The sequence below is a fragment of the Salmo salar genome, chromosome ssa21 (assembly GCF_905237065.1).
Source record: "Salmo salar chromosome ssa21, Ssal_v3.1, whole genome shotgun sequence".
Lineage (NCBI taxonomy): Eukaryota > Metazoa > Chordata > Actinopteri > Salmoniformes > Salmonidae > Salmo > Salmo salar.
Window position 1 is genome coordinate 29,709,183 of NC_059462.1, and position 19,641 is coordinate 29,728,823.

General features: G+C 42.5%; 1 protein-coding gene across 2 annotated transcripts in view; it reads left to right on the plus strand.

Moving 5' to 3' along the window:
* Positions 1–6,818: 6,818 nt before the first annotated feature.
* The window catches only part of LOC106582038 (adrenodoxin), a 30,109-nt gene continuing 17,286 nt past the window's right edge, over positions 6,819–19,641 (plus strand). For both annotated transcript variants that reach the window (XM_045704658.1, XM_045704659.1), the window contains exon 1: positions 6,819–7,109. In XM_045704658.1, the coding sequence (XP_045560614.1) occupies positions 6,943–7,109 (167 nt within the window). In that variant the 5' untranslated portion in view covers positions 6,819–6,942. The remainder of the gene's footprint in view (positions 7,110–19,641) is intronic.

A 19,641-nucleotide genomic window follows, 5' to 3' on the forward strand; every position in this document is an offset into this window, starting at 1 on the left:
TCAATGTTTCATTTGTTTTCAAATCCTTTGTGGGTCTGTGTGATCTGTGGGAATACAGTGCATTCGGAAAGAATTCAGACCCCTTCAGTTTTTCCACTGTTTTTTTTTGTTCTGTTACAGCCTTATTCTAAAATAGATCAAATCTTTGTTTCATTCATCAATCTACACACAATACCCCATAATAACAATGTGAAAACAGATTTTTTTTTAATGTTTTCAAATGTATGAAAAAAATACCTTATTTACATAAGTATTTAGACCCTTTGCTATGAGACACGAAATTGAGCTCAGGTGAATCTTGTATCCATTGATTATCCTTGAGCCATGAGAAACAAGATTCTCTGGTCTGAGGAAACCAAGATTGAACTCTTTGGCCTGAATGCCAAGTGTCACGTCTGGAGGAAACTAGGCACTGCTCATCACCTGGTCAATACCATCCCAATGGTGAAGCATGGTGATAGCAGCATCATGCTGCGGGGATGTTTTTCTGCTTCAGGAACTTGGAGACAGGATTGAGGGAAAGATGAACGGAGAAAAGTACAGAGTGATCCTTGATGAAAACCTGCTCCAGAGCACTCAGGACCTCAGACTGGGTTGAAGGTTCACCTTCCAACAGGACAATGACCCTAAGCACACAGTCAAGACAACACAGAACTGGCTTTGGGACAAGTCTCTGAATGTCCTGGAGTAACCCAGCCAAAGCCTGGACTTGAACCTGATCGAACATTTCTGGAGACACCTGAAAATAGATGTGCAGCGATGCTCCCCATCCAACCTGACAGAGCTTGACAGGATCTGCAGAGTAGAATGGGAGAAACTCCCCAAAAACAGGTGTGCCAAGCTTGTAGCTTCATACCCAAGAGGACTCAAGCCTGTAATCGCTGCAAAAGGTGTTTCAACAAAGTACTGAGTAAAGGGTCTGAATACTTACAGTACCAGTCAAAAGTTTGGACATACCTACTCATTCAAGGGTTTTTCTTTGTTTTTTACTATTTTCTACATTGTATAATAATAGTGAATACATCAAAATTATGAAAAAACACATGGACTCATGGGTACTATTTAATGAAGCTGCAAGTTGAGGACTTGTGAGGTGTCTGTCTCTCAAACTAGACACTCTAATGTACTTGTCCTCTTGCTCCGTTGTGCACCGGGGCCTCCCACTCCTCTTTCTATTCTGGTTAGAGACAGTTTGCGCTGTTCTGTGAAGGGAGTAGTACACAGCGTCGTACGAGATCTACAGTTTCTTAGCAATTTCTCGCATGGAATAGCCTTCATTTCTCAGAAAAAGAATAGACTGACGAGTTTCAGAGAAAGTTCTTTGTTTCTAGCCATTTTGAGCCTTTAATTGAACCCACAAATGCTGATGCTCCAGATACTCAACTAGTCTAAAGAAGGCCAGTTTTATTGCTTCTTTAATTAGCACAACAGTTTTCAGCTGTGCTAACATAATTGCAAAATGGTTTTCTAATGATCAATTATCCTTTTAAAATGATAACTTGGATTAGCTAACACAGCGTGCCATTGGAACACAGGAGTGGTGGTTGCTGATAATGGGCTTCTGTACGCCTATGTAGATATTCCATTAAAAAAATCTGCTGTTTCCAGCTACAATAGTAATTTACTACATTAACAATGTCTACACTGTATTTCTGATCAATGTGATGTTATTTTAATGGACAAAAAAAATAGCTTTTCTTTCAAAAACAAGGACATTTCTAAGTGACCCCAAACTTTTGAACGGTAGTGTATATTTTATATTTGAGATTCTTCAAATAGCCACCCTTTGCCTTGATGACAGCTTTGCACACACTTGGCATTCTGTCAACCAGCTTCATGATGTACTCACCTAGAATGCATTTCAATGAACAGGTGTGCCTTGTTAAAAGTTAATTTGTGGAATTTCTTTCCTTCTTAATGCGTTTGAGCCAATCATTTGTGTTGTGACAAGGTAGAGGTGGTATACAGAAGATGGCCCTATTTGGTAAAAGACCAAGTCCATATTATGGCAAGAACAGCTCAAATAAGCAAAGAGAAATTACAGTCCATTATTTAGACATGAAGTTCAGTCAATACGGAACATTTCAAGAACTTTAAAAAAAAAGTCAAGTGCAGTCACAAGAACCATCAAGGGCTATTACGAAACTGGCTCTCATGAGGACGCCACAGGAAAGGAAGACCCAGAGTTACCTCTGCTGCAGAGGATAAGTTCATTAGAGTTACCAGCCTCAGAAATTGCAGCTCAAATAAATGCTTCACAGAGTTCAAGCAACAGACACATCTCATCATCAACTGTTCAGAGGAGACTGCGTGAATCAGGTCTTCATGGTTGAATTGCTGCAAAGACACCACTGCTAAAGGACACCAATAAGAAGAAGGGACTTGCTTGGGCCAAGAAATACGAGCAATGGACATTAGACCGGTGGAAATCTGTCCTTCAGTCTGAGCATGTCTTTGTGAGACTCGGAGTAGGTAAACGAATAAACTCCACTTGTGTGGTTCCCACCGTGAAGCATGGAGGAGGAGGTGTGATGGTGTGGCGGTGCTTTGCTGGTGACACTGTCTGTGATTAATTTAGAATTCAAGGCACACTTAACCAGCATGGCTACCACAGCATGCTGCAGGATACTTCATCCCATCTGGTTTGTGCTTAGGGGGACTATCATTTATTTTTCAACAGGACAATGACCCAACACACCTCCAGGCTGTGTAAGGACTATTTGACCAAGAAGGAGAGTGATGGAATGCTTCATCAGATGACCTGGCCTCCACAATCACCTGACCTCAACCCAATTGAGATGGTTTGGGATGAGTTGGACCGCAGAGTAAAGCAGAGTAAAGCATATTTGGGAACTCCTTCGAGACTGTTGGAAAAGCACTCCAGGTGAATCTGGTTGAGAGAATTCCAAGAGTGCTCAAAGTTGTCATCAAGATAAAGGGTGACTACTTTGAAGAATCTCAAATATAAACTATATTTTGATTTGTTTAACACTTTTTTCGTTACTACATGATTCCATATGTGTTATTTCATAGTTGTCATGTATTCACTAATATTCTACAATGTAGAAAATAGATCAAATTAAGAAAATCCTTGAATGAGTAGGTGTGTCCAAATTTTTGATTGGTACTGTATGTAAATGTGATATTACATTTTTTATAAATATGCAAAAAGAATAAAAAAATGTTTTTGCTTTGTCATTATGGGGTATTGTGTGTAGATTGAGCCGGAATAAAGAATTTAATCAATTTTAGAATAAGGCTGTAACAGAACAAAATGTAGAAAAAGTCAAAGCATCTGAATACTTTCAGAATTCACTGTATTTGTCTCTAATATGGTCATATCTTTGGCAGGAGATAAGGAAGAGCAGCTCAGTTTCCACCTGATTTTGTGGGCAGAGCCAGGTCTGCCAATGGTGGCCTCTCTCAATAGCAAGGTTATGCTCACTGTCTGTACATGGTCAGGGATGTTCTTCATTTTGTGTCTGTCACAGAGGTCAGGTATTCTGCTGCTGTGTATTCTCTATTTAGGGCCAGATAGCATTCCGGTTTGCTCGTTTTTTTTGTGTGTCAAAAAGTTATATTTTTGTTTTCTCATAATTTGGTTGGGTCTAATTGTGTTGCTGTCATGGGGCTCTGTGGGGTCAGTTTGTGAACAGAGCCCCAGCACCAGCTGGCTTAGGGGACTCTTTAGGTTCATTTCTTTGTAGTTGAGGGCTTTGTGTGGGCATTGCTTCCTTTTGGGTAGTTGTAGAATTTAACAGCTCTTCTGGATTTTGATCATTAGCGGGTATAGTCCTAATTCTGCTCTATATGCATTGTTTGGGGTTTTGAGTTGTATATGAAGGATATTTTAGCAGAATTCTGCATGCAGAATTCTGTCCCTCTATTGGGTGTTTGTCCCATTTTGTGAATTCTTGGTTGGTGAATGGACTCCAGACCTCACAACCATAGAGAGCAATAAGTTAGATTTTAGCCAGATCCTAATTGGGATGTCGAGTTTTACAGTATGTTCCTTTTGATGGCAAAGAAAGCCTTTCTTGCCTTGTCTCTTAGATCGTTCACAGCCTTGTGGAAGTTACCTGTGGTGTTGAGGTTTAGGCCAAGGTAGGTTTCATTCTTTGTGTACTCTAGGGCAACCGTGTCTAGATTGAATTTGTATTTGGTGTCCTGGCAACTGGACCTTTTTTCACATATAGTCTACACATTCTCATTGTTAGTCAGTCACTGTTTACTGACTGTCCCTCACACTCCCACCACATCGTAACTGTCCCCATTCTGTATCGATGAGTCTTACCTAACTACTGATGTGGTTACTTTACACTCCATTACCACAGCCGTATTAGGTGACTCAGTCTGTTCCTGACTCATTCATTATCTCAGTTTGTAGCTTGGCATCACTAACTCCCAATACCAACTGCACTATCGTCATCTAGTGGGAATTCATGGCAATGTCATCCTACACTGCAGGTAGGCACTGCAGGGGAGAGCTACTGTAGCTGTCTATTGTGGTCTATTGTGGTTGGTAATTTGTCAAAGAGATGAGAAGAAATTGAGTTCTTGCTCTCTCTCACTCACTCACACTCACTCTCACTCCCTCTCACTCCCTCTCTCTCACTCACTCTCACTCCCTCTCTCTCACTGGCTCATGATCTCTCTTGCTTTTCATCTTTTTTTGCTCTTTTTTTGTTTGCGCTCTTCTTATTAGTCAAATCAAATTGTATTTGTCACATTCGCTGTATACAACAGGTGTATACTTTACAGTGAAATCCTTACTTATGAGCCTTTTTGCACTAATTGTAAAACTGTTCTGAGTTTAGATAAACAAATCTATCCCTACGGCCATGAGCCAGACTCTTCTCATTAACTCAGTGAGGTTATTATGTCTGGGAGAATCTGACTCCATTCAAATCTTGTGGATGCCACAACAATCCACTGAATATTCTTAGTGCAGTGGCCTCACTATTGGATTGTAGCTCAGTGTGTCAATATACAGTAGCCTACATCTATAATGAAATCTCTGCATTATACTTCTATGATGATGAAAGCTATGCATTGTTGCATGTATAAGACATCTGACTATTGTATACTCTAGTCTAAGTATAATGACAAAGACATCGAGGTGTATCTGCAATTTTTAGACATCTCAGCTGCAGTCCCTGGTAATTGTCTAGTATTTTTATAGTATTGGGACATGGGGTGTGGCAAAGGGGATTACAATCCCTCTCTAATCTGTCCCTGATCTTTGATTAATCCGTCCTCTCCTCCCCCCATCGACTCACTCATTCTTCTGATTAACCTCAGTAGGTATAAAGCTGCCCCTAGACACTGATCTCTGGTCAGTTTAGCAATTTCCACCTAATAGTTAAATGTGGGATTAGATGAGGGTAAACTGATTCTAGATCTGTGCCTATGGGCAAATTCTATCCAAAGTATAACGCTATTGCACAGTCTTACTGTATAAATTGACCTGAGGATTAATTGTTATTTAAACTGAAATCAAGGTTGCATGAGTGAGTTTAGCAAGTCTATTATTAAGTAAAGTCAAGTAAGTGCTTTGTGATGGGATTCATTGATATAGGCCTACAGTAAGTCGATTATATGGGCTGGTCAAGAGTTGGTTAAGAGTATTATGAGACCATGGGGCTGAGGCCAGTGTGGGGGAACAAGCCAAGATCTATGATCCTATTACTGAAGTGGAGACAGGAACAGGGATGGGGAGTAACTGATTAGGCCTACATGCAATCAGATGCATGTAATCTGATTACGAAAAACACGAACTAATCTGTTATGTTACCAGCTAAAATATTGTAATCAGATTACAGATACTTTTGAAAAAGTAGATGATTATCTTGGACTACTTTTACATTCAGAAAGGATGTTTTCAGGGGAAAAAATACATTGACATCTTTCTGTTAACAGCTCTTGACATTCAATTCAGCATTGAGAAAGGCATGCGTTTAAATTTGTTAAACCTGAGCGAGTCTGAAAGTAATCAGATCACGTTACTGAGTTTGGCTAATTCAAAAGTTGCGTTATTGATTCAACTTTTGGACCGGTATCTAGTAACAGTACCAGATTCCATTTAGAAAGTAACCTACCCAATCCTTAGACCCTTTTAATATGTCAGAATTTAAGGGATTCCATTGATCATTTGGTATGTCTAAATACAAAGATTAATTGGCGTTACTCCATTTAAATGAAGGGAAATTACATTGTGAGCAAAATGATTAATCATTATCACTGTAGTAAATAATTGTTGGGTTAATGACCTTAAATTTGAGCCTCCTCAATTACCAAAAATGTATTATTGGTGTTACATTTAGAAAGTAACCTACCCAACCCTGGACAGGAAACATAGAAATGAAGGGCAAGAGCCAAACTGCTCCACAAAGACAGGCATAAAACCCCATATTGTTCCATAAGTAGAATTCTCAACGTGTGACAGAGGGCAGTAGGCAGGTGAGGTTTGTTGGATACCCATCTGTTTATGTAGTGATGCACAACATTACACACATTTACAAATACATTGATTAGGCCTAAACAATAGAAATAACCAGGTTAAGAAATGACATGCAAAATGGTAATTACATTGTAAACATATTAATTCGTCTACAGGTTTGTTTCTTAAGGATTACATTTTAGACTTAGACTTTGACCTTTTTTAGAAAATAACCATGAACTAAGGAGCCTAGTGTTTTTAATGAATCACGTAACCTATCTGGCACAATCCATGCTCCACACACACACATAAACCCTGGGTCCCCTTATGCCCTATTGAGCAATTCCAAGGGAGGGAGGGAGACAGACATCCACTTAAGGGTTGTAGGTGGGGTAAATGTTTTCTGCTGCTTACATTTCGCTCTCGCCTGGGTACATTGATACACCCCTGAACGTGCATCAATTGCTATAGTTTTGGCTATTTTACATCGACGTTAGGGCAACATGTCGGTTGCGTCTGCATCAATACAGTTTTTTACTCGTTTGTTACGATATCGAACGAAATGTGCCGTTCCGTTTCACGCAGCATCTAGGATTTTAATATCACCATACCTGCCCCAGGTCTTTGGCGGCAATAAGGTGCTACTGGGCACCTGTGCACAGCCACTCAGGTACGAAAATGTGACGTCTAAAATTGTATTCTTTAGCATTCAACACTAGCCATGTCATAGAAAGACAGATGAAACCATTTTTGCATGTCGACTGAATGCACTTGATACATTTCAATTAGGCTATTCAACGGCAACATAACTTTGATCATATTTTATGAATGAGAAAGTATCCGATTACGGTCAGCAATATTTGTTCAGCATGGAACTTTATAAAGGCAGGATGCGTGGAAGTCCTGCTGCGTATATATGTGGCACACTTGTGCAGTCTTCGGATCTTTCATACAGAAAGAGTAAACGTTGCAAAAATGTTAGCCATTTGTAATCTTTCTTTAGGAAACATCTGCCGACTGCACACTTTGGGTAGCCTGCCCTACTGTTGTATGATCGGCTCCCTGTTTTCTTTTAGTTTTTTTTAAGTGACGCTTGTCCCCTTGCCTGGCTATTGAAACTCCTTGCTTCGGCCAAATGCTACGCACACGCCTCGATCATACTGACAGTATTTTGCATTTTGGGACACCAGAAGTACATTCATTTCCAATGGAACGCTTAATTTGCCTTGCCGAGGTAGTTGACGTGCGGTCTGTGTGGTGCATACGTTGGATTTATCGAACGTATGTGTCAAACTGTATGTGTTGAAGGCTTGACAGAAATACTAGCAGAAAGTGAATGTTGAACTTTTGTTGCACACATATCCAGATGATACTGTGTACCATTTTGCGCGAAAATACTATCTGTATGATCGAAGCCTAGAAGTTTATTTTTCGAAATGAAGTATTTAGCGAACATAGAGCAGCGGACTAATTCATTTTGTGTCGTCAGGCAACTTGTCCCCACGGTTAAGCTTTCTCCAATCACGGCGCAACCGTTTTTTTCTCTCCCTTTGTACACGTGTCACTTGCAGTGCTATACAATCTCACAAGTTTTGAGGCCTAGCCTTGCAATATCAAAAACGTTGCAAAAACAGAGCCGTGTGCACAGCCACTCAGGTAGGAAAATGTAATGTCTATAATACGCGCATATTCTTCTTAGGGCTGGGACCATATAATTTGAATAATTGCATAGTTGTGTAATGACATGGCCTTGAACACAGCCACAAACTACATCTGGAGGGGTGGGGATTTCATTACTATTGGGTTCAACAGTCCTTATCTCGCCAATAGGGCAAAGGGCCTAGCATGGCACTTTCATTTCGTTCCTTAGGACTTTCTCTATCCAGAGAAAGAGATAGAGAAAGTCCAAAGGAACGAACTGAAAGTGCCATGCTTTAAACTCTAGTTGAGAGAGTGATCAAGTGCACAATTCAGGGAGAAGGGATGGAGACTCCATACCAAAATTGTCTCCTCACATATAGACACTAGAGGACAGCAACACATCACCATAAACCACTTTGTACTGTGGAGAGACTTCTTTCCCTTGTGGTTGAACTCACTTGGTTTAGTATTGCATTTGATGTATTTCACATTTCTAGTTGTAGCCTATGCAGGGCCATGCACAGACCATTTGGAGGGCAGGTATTCAAAATGGAAAAAAAATACTTTCATAATTCATATCTCCAAATTCATAAAATATCAAATGCCTCTTTGAGGCATTTATTTGATTAATTTTTTTAGCAACAACTCATCACAAATTTTAAGAAAGCTAGTTACAGTGCCTTTGAAAGACATAATTGACATTGGGAAAAGAGGGGGGCGATCAGCCAGTTGTTGATGATTGATGTAATTCTGCTAGTTAGCTAGCTCGATTTCTTTTACTGATTGACCTCACTCTTTCTGCCTCTCTCTGCTGCGCCCATCAGCCAACCAGACCAAATATTGACGATGATGTAGGCTAAAACCAGCAAGCACTATGATGAAACTGGCTCTCATGAGTACCGCCACAGGACAAGGAAGACCCAGAGTTACCTCTGCTTCAGAGGATAAGTTCATTAAAGTTACCAGCCTCAGAAATTGCAGCCCAAATAAATGCTTCATAGAGTTCAAGTAACAGACACATCTCAACATCAACTATTCAGAGGAGACTGCGTGAATCAAGCCTTCATGGTCGAATTTCTGCAAAGAAACCACTACTGAAGGACACTAATAATAAGAAGAGACTTGCTTGGGCCAAGAAACACGAGCAATGAACATTAGACTGGTGGAAATCTGTCCTTTAGTCTGATGAGTCCAAATTTGAGATTTGTTGTTCCAACTACCATGTCTTTGTGAGACTCAGAGTAGGTGAACGGATGATCTCTGCATGTGTGGTTCCCACCGTGAAGCATGGAGGAGGAGGTGTGATGGTGTGGGGGTGCTTTGCTGGTGACACTGTCTGTGATTAATTTAGAATTCAAGGCACACTTAACTAGCATGGCTATGACATCATTCTGCAGCGATACGCCATCCTATCTTGTTTGCACTTAATGGGACTATCATTCGTTTTTCAACAGGACAATGACCCAACACACCTCCAGGCTGTGTAAGGGATATTTTACCATGAAGGAGAGTGATGGAGTGCTGCATCAGATGACTTGGCCTCCACAATCCCCTGACCTCAACCCAATTGAGATGGTTTGGGATGAGTTGGGGAGCAGAGTGAAGAAAAAGCAGACAAGTGCTCAGCATGTTTGGGAACTCCTTCAAGACTGTTGGAAAAGCATTCCAGGTGAAGCTGGTTGAGAGAATGCCAATTGTGTGCAAAACTGTCATCAAGGCAAAGGGTTATAGTTATATTTTGTTTGTTTTTAATCCCATCCTTCAGCTACCATCAACCCCTCCCATCTATCTCTGAACACTATCCAGTTTGATTTATATTTTGCCATATATTTTTAACTGTGCTGTTTCACAAAAGTTCTGAACCTACACACATTTTACGGACACAGTATATTTTACATTAGTTATCTTGCTATTAATCCCACCTTTCAGCTCCACTCAACCCTTCCCATCTATCTCTTAACACCATCCATTTTTTTTTATATCTATTTGTCATATTTCATTAAAGTTCTGAATCTTTCTATTCTCATAGTTTCTACAGATTGTAAATGAAAGATTAAAACATTTTGCAAAAATATTTACTATATTATTGATCAATTGACTATGACTTTTCAAATCACACAGTAGTGCTATCTGCAGAGTTAGCGCCAGATAAATGATGCAATTCTTCAACCATTCCTGGACCTGCGACCAAAAACAAGCTACATATGGACAGTACCAAAACAAATTATCTAATTATTATTCGCACAAAATCTGCAGAGCTGGGATGGTTGTATCCCCCATATATATATAACATTCTGTTGGTTGCAAGAATTTAGGATAATAATTGAAATAAAAAAATCTATTGTTATTCAAATGTTATGCTGCTGTGGCGGTACTGTTGATATTTACACCTCGATCACACCAACAGCATCATTGTGAAAAATGGTACGCCACATAATTTGGATATCTGTGCAACAAAAGTTCAACATTCACCTTCTACTATTTCTGTCAAGCCGTCTTCGATAAATCCAAGGTATGCACCACACATAACGCACTGCAACTGCCTCTGCAACGCAATGCTGCAAGGCAAACACAGCGTTCTAATGGAAATGAATGTACTTCTGGTGTACCAAAACGCAATGACACTAACGATGTGATCGAGGAGTTAAACTAGGTAGCTAGCTATACACACTCGACCAGTGACCACATCTCTCAAGCCATGCATGTTCAGTGGGTGTGTGGGTAAAATCTCAGGAGAAGCCAAAAACATATTACAACCTATGTGTTGTGGTAATTGCGTTGTTTACTCTATAACCTGCTAGTTCATATGCTTTAGCATCGTGATATACAGTATATGCCTAAGGCCAAGACAATAAGAAGACACAGTGGCAGAATGAATTCAACCACACCTTTTGTTTCATTACAAAACCAGAGAGCAAAATCTGTCTGGTGAAGTCCACAAAACATATTGCATGTAACAAACAGTTAAATGACCTACAGCATGCTCAAGCAAGGTAATGCCTCCGACTTACTCTACTTGTATAGAAACGCCAATGCCATCCTCTTTCATGTTGCCTAAATGGTCTATGATTTTGTCATACAGTACACACTTTTAGTTTTTGTTGTCCTAGGCTACCTGGCTAAAATTCTTGCTCACTAGCCTAACTTCCTTTCATGGGAAACGATACACCAGGCCAGCTAGTTAACATTAGCATACTACATCAAGCTACATGTTGAACTTCCATCCTCTCAGGCCAAGGGCACAATGTATGAATTTATGGTTGGATCAGAATTGAGGTTATAATCATTGGCCAGTATGGAGAATTAAGTAAAACTACAAGTCCAAATCCCTACCTCCATCCATTACTAATTTAGGAAAGCCACCAGAGGACAACAACACAAGGAGATGCAATAATCTGTTTGGGCGGTATGCAAATTGGAGTGGGTCTAGGGTTTCTGGGATAATGGTGTTGATGTGAGCCATTACCAACCTTTCAAAGAACTTCATGGCTACGAACGTGAGTGCTACGGGTCTGTAGTCATTTAGGCAGGTTGCCTTTGTGTTCTTGGTCACAGGGACTATGGTGGTCTGCTTTGAACATGTTGGTATTACAGACTCAATCAGGGACATGTTGAAAATGTCAGTGAAGACACCTGCCAGTTGGTCAGCACATGCTCGGAGCACACGTCCTGGTAATCTGTCTGGCCCCGCAGCCTTGTGTATGTTGACCTGTTTAAAGGTCTTACTCATGTCAGCTACGGAGAGCGTGATCACACAGTCGTCCGGAACAGCTGATGCTCCCATGCATGCCTCAGTGTTGCTTGCCTCGAAGCGAGCATAGAAGTGATTTAGCTCGTCTGGTAGGCTCGTGTCACTGGGCAGCTCGCGGCTGTGCTTCTCTTTGTAGTCTGTAATAGTTTGCAAGCCCTGCCACATAAGACGAGCGTCGGAGCCGGTGTAGTATGATTCAATCTTAGCCCTGTATTGACGCTTTGCCTGTTTGATGGTTCGTCACAGGGCATAACAGGATTTCTTGTAAGCTTCCGGGTTAGAGTCCCGCACCTTGAAAGCGGCAGCTCTACCCTTTAGCTCAGTGCGAATGTTGCCTGTAATCCATGGCTTCTGATTGGGGTATGTACGTACAGTCACTGTGGGGACGACGTCCTTGATGCACTTATTGACAAAGCCAGTGACTGATGTGGTGTACTCCTCAATGCCATCGGAAGAATCCCGGAACATGTTCCAGTCTGTGATAGCAAAACAGTCCTGTAGTTTAGCATCTGCTTCATCTGACCACTTTTTCCTAGACAGTCACTGGTGTTTCCTGCTTGAATTTTTGCTTGTAAGCAGGAATCAGGAGGATAGAGTTGTGGTCGGATTTACCATTTAACATGTTGATAGAAATTTGGTAGAACTGATTTAAGTTTCCCTGCATTAATGTCTCCGGCCACTAGGAGCGCCGCCTCTGGGTGAGTGGTTTCCTGTTTGCTTATTTCCTAATACAGCTGACTGAGTGCGGTCTTAGTGCCAGCATCTGTCTGTGGTGGTAAATAAACAGCCATGAAAAGTATAGCTGAAAACTCTCTAGGCAAGTAGTGGCCTGCAATTTATCACAATATACTCTACTTCAGGCGAGCAAAAACTAGAGACTTCCATAGATTGTGCACCAGCTGTTGTTTACAAATATGCACAGACCGACCCCCCCCCCCTCGTCTTACCGGAGTGTGCTGTTCTATCTTGCCGGTGCAGCGTATATCCCGTTAGCTGAATATCCATGTCGTCATTCAGCCACGATTCCGTCAAACATAGGATATTACAGTTTTTGATGTCCCGTTGGTAGGATATTCGTGATTGTACCTCGTCTAATTTATTGTCCAATGATTGCACGTTGGTGGGTAGTATTAACGGTAATGGCAGCGTTCCCACTTGCCTTCTCCGGGTTTCGTTCGCTCGGATGTGTTTTCCGGTGAGATACATTCAGCATCTTTTAATTGAAGGACATTTACGAATCACAGAGAGACGAAAGATCTTTATTTTATTTGGGGGGGGAAGCCTGGCTTCCCTTGGAAACTATGAATACACACCACTGTGAATGTTTGGAAACAGTACAATCTCTGTACAGGGCAGGCTGGAAAAATGTGCAGAATTGCAGGAAATTAACTTTAAAACAAAGAATTCTCTCCACCGTCAAGAGGGGAGCTAACCAAACAATTCTTACGTTGGGCCCCCCAAAAGGCTAGAGCTGGCCCTTATTGTTAGTGACAGCAGCATTAACACTTTGATCTTAAGACTAAACCAAGTTGCCTGGTTACAATGAAGACTGTTTGTTTGCTTTAGGGGGGAGGACCATAGACTGATATGACCATTATTAAACTCTTGGTTTTACCGCTGTTAAACCCTATGACAGTGATTCATCATGTGAGAGTAGTAACAGAGAAACTGTGTTGTTCTTATTGTCTAACTCTATAAACCAGAGCCTCTGGCCCACACAGTACAGCACACAGAAACAACCTTGTAAAAGTCTGTTATGTGGATGGTGTTTGGATGCTGTGCTCTGGCAACCAAACTACTACAATGTTGGATGCTAAACAGACAGTGTTGCTTTCCTCAGATTATTTTTTTAAATTAATTTATTTTATTTAACCAGGTAGGCTAGTTGAGAACAAGTTCTCATTTGCAACTGCGACCTGGCCAAGATGAAGCATAGCAGTTAGACACATACAACACAGAGTTACTGTAACGGCTGTCTTCAGGAAATGACCAAAATGCAGCAGAGTTAGTATTCATCCTTCAATTTAATTGGAAAGAACACTATACAAAAACAAGGAAACTGACAGCCAACAGTCCTGTCAGGTGCAACCACACTAAACAAGAAACAATTACCCACAAAACCCAAAGGAAAAACATGCTCCTTATGTGTGACTCCCAATCAGCAGCAACGAGCTTCAGCTGTGCCTGATTGGGAGCCACACACATGGCCCAAAACAAAGAAATACCAAAACATAGAAAAAGGAACATAGAACGCCCACCCAATGTAACACCCTGGCCTAACCAAAATAAAGAACAAAAAACCCTCTCTATGGCCAGGGCGTTACAGTTACACATGGAATGAAGAAAACATACAGTCAATAATACAGAAGAAAAAAAAAAAGTCTATGTACAGTGAGTGCAAATTAGGTAAAATAAGGGAATTAAGGCAATAAATAGGCCATGGTGGCAAAGTAATTACAGTATGGCAATTAAACACTGGAATGGTAGATGTGCAAAATATGGAATGTGCAAGTAGCGATACTGGGGTGCAAAAGGAGCAGAATAAATAAATAAATACAGTATGGGGATGAGGTAGATAGATGGGCTGTATACAGATGGGCTATGTACAGGTGCAGTGATCTGTGAGCTGCTCTGACAGCTGGTGCTTAAAGCTAGTGAGGGAGATGGGAATCTCCAGCTTCAGAGATTTTTGCAGTTCATTCCAGTCATTGGCAGCAGAGAACTGGAAGGAAAGGTGACCAAAGGAGGAATTGGCTTTGGGGGTGACCAGTGAGATATACCTGCTGGAGCGCGTGCTACGAGTGGGTGCTGCTATGGTGACCAGCGAGCTGAGATAAGGCGGGGCTTTACCTAGCAGAGACTTGTAGATAACCTGTAGCCAGTGGGTTTGGCGACGAGTATGAAGTGAGGGCCAGCCAACGAGAGCATATAGGTCGCAGTGGTGGGTAGTGTATGGGGCTTTGGTGACAAAACGGATGGCACTGTGATAGGCTGCATCCAGTTTGTTGAGTAGAGTGTTGGAGGCTATTTTATAGATGACATCGCCGAAGTCGAGGATCGGTAGGATGGTCAGTTTTACGAGGGTATGTTTGGCAGCATGAGTGAAGGATGCTTTGTTGCGAAATAGGAAGCCGATTCTAGATTTAATTTGGGATTGGAGATGCTTAATATGAGTCTTGAAGGAGAGTTTACAGTCTAGCCAGACACCCAGGTATGTAGTTATCCACATATTCTAAGTCAGAGCCGTCCAGAGTAGTGATGCTGGACGGGCGGGCAGGTGCGGGCAATGATCGGTTGAATAGCATGCATTTAGTTTTATTTGTGTTTAAGAGCAGTTGGAGGCCACGGAAGGAGAGTTGTATGGCATTGAAGCTCGTCTGGAGGTTAGTTAACAGTGTCCAAAGAAGGGCCAGAAGTATACAGAATGGTGTTGTCTGCATAGGGGTGGATCAGAGAATCACCAGCAGCAAGAGCGACATCATTGATGTATACAGAGAAGAGAGTCGGCCCAAGAATTGAACCCTTTGGCACCCCAATAGAGACTGCCAGAGGTCCGGACAACAGGCCCTCCGATTTGACACACTGAACTCTATCAGAGAAGTAGTTGGTGAACCAGGCGAGGCAATCATTTGAGAAACCAAGGCTGTTGAGTCTGCCAATAAGAATGTGGTGATTGACAGAGTCGAAAGCCTTGGCCAGGTCGATGAATACAGCTGCACAGTAACGTCTCTTATCGATGACGGTTATGATATCGTTAAGGACCTTGAGCGTGGCTGAGGTGCACCCATGACCGGCTCTGAAACCAGATTGCATAGCGGAGAAGGTTCGGTGGGATTCAAAATGGTCGGTGATCTGTTTGTTAACTTGGCTTTCGAAGACCTTAGAGATGCAGGGTAGGATAGATATAGGCCTGTAGCAGTTTGGGTCTAGAGTGTCTCCCCCTTTGAAGAGGGGGATGACCGCAGCAGCTTTCCAATCTTTGGGAATCTCAGACGATACGAAAGAGAGGTTGAACAGGCTAGTAATAGGGGTTGCAACAATTTCGGCAGATAATTTTAGAAAGAGAGGGTCCAGATTGTCTAGCCCGGCTGATATGTAGAGGTCCAGATTTTGCAGCTCTTTCAGAACATCAGCTATCTGGATATGGGTGAAGGAGAAATGGGTGGGGGCTTTGGCGGGTTGCTGTGGAGGGTGCCGGGCAGTTGACCGGGGTAGGGGTAGCCATTTGGAAAGCATGGCCAGCCGTAGAGAAATGCTCATTGAAATTCTCAATTATAGTGGATTTATCGGTTGTAACAGTGTTTCCTAGCCTCAGAGCAGTGGGTAGCTGGAAGGAGGTGCTCTTATTCTCCATGGACTTTACAGTGTCCCAGAACCTTTTTGAGTTTGTACTGCAGGATGCAAATTTCTGTTTAAAAAAGCTAGCCTTAGCTTTCCTGACTGCCTGTGTATATTGGTTCCTAACTTCCCTGAAAAGTTGCATGTCATGGGGGCTATGATGAAGTAGAGTGTTAAAGAAGTTCCTACAGTATAAGATGAAGGGATACTGTGACCAGACAGAACTATAGCAGCACCATGGTTGGACCACCATCCACTAAAAGCCTACATAGCAGTGAAACTTTGTTTTTGTTTTTCTAGTAAAAAAAGTAACTGAAAAATAAGTTAATGATGTGTGTATGGGCAGCATTACCTCACTGGTGGGGGTGCCCACGAGCTCTGGAGGGGCCATGCGCCTGTCATCAATGTCTATTTTTTTTTACAGTAACCCTCCAAAAAGTAATAGTACATAATTTCCATATGTACTAGGAATCTAAGTGTTTGTTTCTTGGGCTTCAGGAATGTGACTGAAAAAGTGACTCAGGCCTTGATTTGTAATTTTTTTCTACTGATTGAATGTTTATTTTATATTATTTACCCTTTTTTTCTCCACAGTTTCGTGATATCCATGCATTTAGTTTTACTTGCATTTAAAAGCAGTTGGAGGCCACGGAAGGAGAGTTGTATGGCATTGAAGCTCGTTTGGAGGTTAGTTAGCACAGTGTCCAAAGAAGGGCCAGATGTATACAGAATGGAGTCGTCTGCATAGAGGTGGATCAGAGAATCACCAGCAGCAAGAGCGACATCATTGATATATACAGAGAAAGAGTTGGCCCGAGAATTGAACCCTGTGGCACCCCCATAGAGACTGCCAGAGGTCCGGACAACAGGCCGTCCGATTTGACATACTGAACTCTATCTGAGAAGTAGTTGGTGAACCAGGCGAGGCAGTCATTTGAGAAACCAAGGCTATTGAGTCTGCCGATAAGAATACAGTGATTGACAGAGTCGAAAGCCTTGGCCAGGTCTATGAAGACGGCTGCACAGTACTGTCTTTTATCGATGGCGGTTATGATGTCGTTTAGGACCTTGAGCGTGGCTGACGTGCACCCAATACCAGCTCGGAAACCAGATTGCATAGTGGAGAAGGTACGGTGGGATTGAAAATGGTCGGTGATCTGTTTGTTAACTTGGCTTTCGAAGATTTTAGAAAGGCAGGGCAGGATGGATATAGGTCTATAACAGTTTAGGTCTAGAGAGTCTCCCCCTTTGAAGAGGGGGATGACCGCGGCAGCTTTCCAATCTTTAGGGATCTCAGACGATACGAAAGAGAGGTTGAATAGGTTAGTAATAGGGGTTTCAACAATTTCGGCGGATAATTTTATAAAGAGAAGGTCCAGATTGTCTAGCCCAGGTGATTTGTAGGGATCCAGATTTTGCAGCTCTTTCAGAACATCAGCTGTCTGGATTTGGGTGAAGGAGAATCGTGGGTGGGGCGTGGGCATGTTGCTGCAGGGAGTGCTGAGATTTTGGCCAGGGTATTGTTTGGGCACAGACCTGGTTAGTAAGACAGAACTCTGCAGGCTATCTCTGCAGTAGATTGCAACTCCGCCCCCTTTGGCAGTTCAATCTTGTCGGAAAATGTGTGGATGGAAATTTCTGGAATTTTGGTGGCCTTCCTAAGCCAGGATTCAGACACGGCTAGGACATCCGGGTTGGCAGAGTGTGCTAAAGCAGTGAATAAAACAAACTTAGGAAGGAGGCTTCTAATGTTAACATGCATGAAACCAAGGCTTTTACGGTTACAGAAGTCAACAAATGAGAGCGCCTGGGGAATGGGATTTGTGCTGGGGGCTTCAGGGCCTGGGTTAACCTCTACATCACCAGAGGAACAGAGGAGGACTAGGATAAGGGTACGGCTAAAGGCTATAAGAACTGGTCGACTAGTGCATTTGGAACAGAGAGTAAAAGAAGCAGATTTTTGGGCGTGGGAGAATAAATTCAAGGCATAATGTGCAGACAAGGGTATGGTAGGATGTGAGTACAGTGGAGGTAAACCTAGGCATTGAGTAACGATGAGATCGGTTTTGTCTCTAGAGGCACCAGTTAAGCTAAGTGAGGTCACCGCATGTGTGGGGGGTGGAACAAAGGTGCTAACTAGGGCAATTGGGCAGGGCTGTGGGCTCTACAGTGAAATAAGACAATCACTAACCAAAACAGCAATAGACAAGGCATATTGACATTAGGGAGAAGCATGTGTAGCCGGGTGATCATAGGGTCCAATGAGTAGCAATGGATTATTCAGGGAGCCGATTCAGTAGTTGCTACTACGCTAGGCGAACTAGCCGGCCGGGGCTAGCAGATGGGCCTCCAGTGACGACGCAACGGAAGAGACTGATTGAAACCACCTCGGAAGATTACATCAGCAGACCAGTCATGATGAATCGGCGGGGCTCCGTGTCGGCAGTAAGTTGTCCAGGCCAATTGGCAAAAGAGGTATTGCAGCCCAAGAATTTGCTGGTGGACCTCTTTGGCTAGCCGGGAGATGGGCCTAGCTCGAGGCTAGCTCAAGGCTAACTGGTGCTTGCTTCGGGACAGAGACGTTAGCCAGGAGTAGCCACTCGGATTGCAGCTAGCTAGCTGCGATGAGCCAGTGTAAAAGTTCAGAGCTTGCGGTAGGAATCCGGAGATGTGGTAGAGAAAAAGCAGTCCGATATGCTCTGGGTTGATATCGCTCTGTGCAGACTGGCAGGTATTGACCGAGCTGTGGCTTGCTGTTGTCCGAGTTAATGGTGAAGACCGCTAGCAGTGGCTAACTGACTACAAGCTAGTTAGCTGGCTTGTAGCTAGTTAGCTGGCTAGCTGCTGATGGGGGTTCCGGTTCTAAAGTATAGAAAATAGCAGATCCGTACCACATTGGGTGAGGCGGGTTGCAGGAGAGTATATTCAGTACGTAGATGGAAAGTAGATTTAAATATATACGGGAAAAAAACTATATTTACGAGACAAGACAAAACACACTTCCGACTGCTACGCCATCTTGGATTAATATTTGCCGCGCCCAGGGGCGGAAATCCCGGGGGGGACACAACCCCCTCATCCTGGGAAAAATATGATTTGTCCCCCCCAATATATCACTGAAACATAACTATGTAATATAAATAATATTAATAATACGCAATGAAAGCAATTGTGCTGATTATAGACACTTAATAGCGCGTTTTTAAGTTTCAAAAGATTGCGACACCCCCACCCTTTGCCTCACAATGGTTTGATCCACTGCCAGTTCCTTAGCTTGCTAGGTAACAGAGAGATCGTATCCACTGTCTGAAAGGCACTCAATGAACGTAACTGACGTGAGGTTAATCCAGTCAATCGCGCACACACACTAGCTGAATATGCAGAGCTAGCGGGCAAATATTAACTATTAAGCTAGCTAGTACCTATTCCATTTATGTGGCCTCGTCAAAGATGGAATCTTTGCTATCGTCAA